The sequence below is a fragment of the Populus trichocarpa genome, chromosome 3, assembly GCF_000002775.5.
Source record: "Populus trichocarpa isolate Nisqually-1 chromosome 3, P.trichocarpa_v4.1, whole genome shotgun sequence".
In the NCBI taxonomy this organism is placed as follows: domain Eukaryota; kingdom Viridiplantae; phylum Streptophyta; class Magnoliopsida; order Malpighiales; family Salicaceae; genus Populus; species Populus trichocarpa.
The window spans coordinates 6,929,211-6,934,646 of NC_037287.2; the positions used below are offsets into that span (position 1 = coordinate 6,929,211).

General features: G+C 34.1%; 1 protein-coding gene across 2 annotated transcripts; it reads left to right on the forward strand.

Moving 5' to 3' along the window:
* Positions 1 to 544: 544 nt before the first annotated feature.
* Positions 545 to 4,470, forward strand: LOC7461937 (protein IQ-domain 26). Of its 2 annotated transcripts, none has more exons than XM_002304187.4 (4): positions 545 to 979; positions 2,044 to 2,526; positions 3,359 to 3,562; positions 3,650 to 4,470. In XM_002304187.4, exons 2-4 carry the CDS (start codon positions 2,125 to 2,127, stop codon positions 4,271 to 4,273), a joined length of 1,230 nt encoding a protein of 409 aa, XP_002304223.2. In that variant the 5' UTR covers positions 545 to 979; positions 2,044 to 2,124; the 3' UTR covers positions 4,274 to 4,470. The 2 variants fall into 2 exon arrangements, with proteins under 2 accessions (XP_002304223.2, XP_024452862.1); XM_024597094.2 differs by lacking the exon at positions 545 to 979 and adding an exon at positions 1,007 to 1,389.
* Positions 4,471 to 5,436: the final 966 nt, after the last annotated feature.

The window sequence follows — 5,436 nt, forward strand, 5'->3', positions numbered from 1 at the left end:
ACCATTAAAGTGTATGTAAACAAAAAAATTATATTTATACTATTCAAAAAATCATATTATAAATTTAATTTTTTTAAATAATATTTTTTATTGGAGATGCTATAACAACATTAGAATAGTTTTAGTCATGGTACTCCATACGGCAGAACATAGCTAGCTACTCCAACAGTCCAACTTATACCTGTTCTATCATTACTTTTGAATTTCCCTCCCAATGTTAGGATAGACAAGTTGGTTCAATAATAATTCTTTCAAATTTCCTATCGAGTTTATTCCATCAACATCACCTGCTACTGATAATAATTGTGCATGATGATGATCTCTTTCGGTTGAAGGTTTCACAGTCAAGGGATCAAAAATCAAGATCTTCATTGAAATTTAAAAATCAAAATTTTTAATTCACTTAATGATGATTTAGGTATTATTTAGTCCTCACTCCTCACTCTCAAACTTTCTACCACAAACTGTCAACTTTCAACACCCCGGTAACTGCTAATATTATGGAAAATAATCTTAATATCCCAAGAATCAGGAAATTATTTAATGGAGGCATTAAACCTTTCTCCTACGGTCCTGCCCTCTTCTTCTCTCTCTTCTTAAGCCCATCAGTGTCCTTATTTGCCAAAAAGGATTCCAAATCTACAATAGTCAAATCCCCATTTGCAGAACGGAACTCCCTTTTGATTTTGAGTAATCAAACTGAAAGACTTGTGCCGTGTCTGGTTTTGTAGTTGGATCATGTTTTTTAAAATTTTTGATTGTTTTTAATTTTAAATTAACTTTTTAAAGGTTTTTAAAGTTTTGATGTATATTAAAAATAAATTTTAAAAAATAAAAAAATATTATTTTAAAATATTTTTCAACAAAAATAATTTTAAAAACAACTCCTACCATACTACTTTCGAGAATCAATTGCAGAGATACTGAGCCACAAATCATAGAAGAAACATCTTCTCCTAACCCAGCAGAGAAAGAGAAGGTATCAGCTTTTCTTTTTTACTCATTCTTTTGGAATTGAGAGAACCTATTAAAAGCATCCCTTTAATGGGCTTTCTACCTTTTGTGCGTCTTCAATGAACTTTCTTTCTGTAGAGAGGAGAGAGTGAGAGAAAGAGGGTATCTTTCATTTTTGGTTTAGGTGGGGAGTGAGAGAGGGAGGCAAAATATACTCAAAACGGATTTTGAAAAAGAAATGCTTTAAGGTGAATTGATTCACGGGATGGTCAGTGGGCATATTTACTTCACGTTGCTCCAGAAATTTATAGAGAGATGTATACTTTCCTACTGAAAGAAAGTGAGAAGAGAATTTTTTTTTAAAGAGATAGGCTTGTTATTTTCCTTAAAATAATTATTTTATAGTTTTTTTCTTTTTTATTTGAATTTGAGAAGGTAAGTAGATTTTACCTCATGTCTCCAATCTTTGATGTTTATTTATAATATACTTCTGCCTTTGTAACAAAAATTATTATTGTTGAAGTTTTCACTTGTTATGCTTTTCTGTCTTCTAATCCTTGTTTGTGTATTCCTGATGAGTATTTGAACATTTTTTTAACGTTTGTTTGAATCTGCATCTCTGTTTCTTTCTGTGACCTCCTTTTGTCTTGTAATACAGTTTTTCACGAGGTTGTGTCAGATTTTCTTTTCAAAAAACCTAATCTTTATCTATTTATTTTAAGTTTTTTCTTATACTGCTCCCACACTGTTCTCTTCACTTCTCTGCTTGCAACCTGTAAAGATTCTAAAGATCTTGCAGTTCTTGATATTCTATACTCTATAAACACCCCTCATGGGCTCTTGTTTTCAGTTTTTGAAACACACATTTTGTTCTTCAGGACCCCTCTTATACAAATATTCCTGTCATACCTCTTTTTTTTCTGTCCATTTCTCACACTTCAAAATAGCCACAGGCCCCTAAAGTTCTTTGACACAGGTTTCTTAGTCCTAGTCTTTTCCACTTTAAACTGTTAAAAAAAGCGTAAACACACTCTTACTCCAAAGCGGTGCTGTTATATCAGAGCTTTAATACATTGTTTATCTATATAGGATTCTTGGCTACTTGTATCATTTCTCCATCTGTTTTGTCACTTCAAGTTGGTCCGTGAAAGAAATAGATAAGAGTTGACCATGGGCAGAGCTACAAGGTGGCTAAAGGGCTTATTGGGCATGAAGAAAGACAGAGATAAAGAAAGAGACGATGTTGCCACACCAATTTCAAGTGACAAGAAAGAGAAGAAAAGGTGGAGCTTTTCCAAATCAGGGAAGGATGACGCTCCAGCGACTCTTTCAGGGAACATGAAAGATGCTGCCTGGCTCAGTTCCTACCTTTCTGAGACGGAAAGAGAGCAGAACAAGCATGCAATTGCAGTGGCAGCAGCCACAGCTGCAGCAGCTGATGCTGCAGTGGCTGCAGCTCAGGCAGCGGTTGCCGTCGTGAGGCTCACCAGCCATGGCAGAGGCACAATGTTGGGTGGAGGGAAGGAGAAATGGGCTGCAGTAAAAATTCAAACTGTCTTTAGAGGCTACTTGGTAAGTGAATTCTTGAATTTTGATTTGTTGCATTTCAGGGGCTCAAAAATTCAAGTTTAAAAATTGGTTATCCGATCTGGCTATATCTGGTTTTTGCAGTTGCTGCAGAATTTTTTTCACGGTAATGAGAGATGTTTCTGGACTTTTTCAGTTTCTTACATTATTATGTCAATGGTACAATTTTTTTTCTTGGTTGATGCTTTAATCTCTACTCTTTGCTTCAAAGCCGTGAAACATGAGGGTAATGAAACAGTATATATGCTCTTTGACATGGTTAAGATAAGTTGCTTTGACTGAATCTTGCTTTTCTCGATGCTGTCATAACCTAGAAGCTCCAATTCAAATGCTACGCAAAATGACACTATCAATTTCTTTTGTTAAAAATAAAATAAAATTCATGTTAACATGGCAATGAAGGCAGCTTCAGATTTAATCAACGGTGGTGCTAAACTATACTTTCCTTAATTGTACATTTGTCCTACCATCATATGTTAAGACAGGTAGATACAATAGCTAACAGAACAGTGCATATGTTTTCTGGGGTAAATCAGTATTCGTATGTTTCCAAGTTTTCTTTTGACATGGCCATTGATTTTGCTTTTGTTCCTTTCATTCTTTCTGTTTGACCTATTTGAAATGGTCCACTCTCCAGAATCTGAAATTTGAATTTTAAACTATGCCTTTATGGTTGAACTATTGATTGGAAATTCTTTCCATGCCATTCAATTACCTTTTCTAATTGATGTGAGAGTAATTTTTTTGGAAATTCATCGCAATGTGTTTTTATGGATTAATTGCTTCTAATGAGTTTATTTTTTATTTAATTTCTCAGGCCCGAAAAGCTCTTCGCGCATTGAAAGGGCTGGTTAAGCTACAAGCTGTTGTTAGGGGCTATTTAGTCCGAAAACGGGCTGCTGCAACTCTTCATAGTATGCAAGCTCTCATAAGAGCTCAAAATTCTGTTCTGTCTCAACATGCTCGTCGTTGGTTGAACAAAGAGATTAGATTTTCTGAACACAGGCCACGAAAATCCTTGGTAAGAACCATATTTTCATTCTTGTATAGGCTGTCCCGTTTCTTATTGTGGTGAAATTTTTTTTGACAATTTCTTTTTGGGTTCCAGGAGAGGTTTGATGATATGAGAAGTGAATTTCACAGCAAGAGGCTATCCACATCTTATGACACGACTGTATTTGATGAAAGCCCTAAGATAGTTGAAATTGACACCTACAAGCCAAGATCAAGATCTCGTAGGATTAATATTGCACTATCAGAATGTGGTGAAGAACTTCCCTACCAGGCTATCTCGTCACCTCTTCCTTGTCCTACACCAGCTAGAATCTCCATCCCTGAGTGCAAACATTATCAAGATCTTGAGTGGTACTTCACTGGCGAGGAATGTAGGTTCTCCACTGCACACAGTACTCCAAGATTTGCAAACTCTGCCCGGTGCAATGCCCCTGCCACACCGGCAAGGAGCATTTGCGGAGATGCCTACTTTAAGCCTTATTCGAACTTCCACAATTACATGGCAAACACGCAATCCTTTAAGGCCAAATTGAGGTCTCATAGTGCGCCAAAACAAAGGCCGGATCCAGGATCAAAGAAGAGGCTTCCACTCAATGAAATAATGGCTTCCAGAAATAGCATAAGCGGCGTCAGAATGCAGCGGTCATGCACCAAAGTTGATGAAGATTTGGTCATCGAGGAATTGGTTAGTGAAGAGGGGCGTTCTTATCCGAAGTGATATTTAAAAAGGCTTGACTGTGAGAAGAATGTGGAAGTTGAAGTACCAAGACTTCTTTCTTCTCGAAGCTTTTCGCTTCAGCTAAATGCTGACAAGCAATAGCGAGCATAGAACAAAGAATGCTTTGTGTAAATTCTTTACAACAGTTATGGGTGATCATGTTGCCTAATCAATGAAATGAGAAAGTTTTTTTTTTTTTTTTGCTTAAGCAATGAAAGTTAGGTTGTCAATAGCTTAACTTTAGTCTTGTTTTACAGAGATAGTGTTTGATTTTTATCTTGCAATTTCTCTGCTCCATCTTCTGAATACAATGACAATAAATAATTTTACTAGCCTGGTTTCCCTGAAGATTCCTTGTAGTTTGCTACTAATCAAAATTAATTATTTTGGAGTTATGTGGGTATGTTCTGGCGCAGGTGATAAATTACCAAATTGTTTAGCTCCAAAATTTGAAAACCTGAAGGTGCCGTCCAGTGTTTTTTTCTTTTTTTGATCAAGAAAATGCAGTCAACTTGGGTCTGTTTATTTGCTGGAAAGTAGTTTTTTGATATTTGGTAGTGTAATGAAAAATAAATTGGAAAACACTTTCCAGTATTTGGTTATGTCATGGAAAATGAGCTGGAAAATAACTTATTAATGTTTTATTTTTCTCAAGTTTATTAAAATAATGAGGAACAAATCTTACAAATTAAAAAGTTGAATGAGAATGAAATTGAAAAAAATATATAATTTCATAAATTATCTCAAATAAAATAAATAATAATCAAAATAATAGAGATCAAATCTAAAAAATTAAAAAAAAATAAAAGATGAAGAAATTAAAATAATAATAATTAACATTTCATAAATTATTTCAAATAAAATAAGTAACAATCAAAAGAATGAGAACCAAATTTGATAGATAAAAAATTTCAATAAAAAAATGATAAGGAAAAAGCAAATAGCAATTATAAACATAAGGACCAAAGTTAATATAAAAATTAAATTTTAAGAGATGAAATTGAAAAATAAATATTCAAAACAAATTATATATAGCAATCAAAAGTTTGAGGATCAAATTTGATATAATCAGCAAATAATGACATTTCTAATTTTTTCACAACTTCCAGAAAGTGTTTTCCGCCCAAATTTTTCAGGAAAACACTTTCTTGAAAACAAAGCCA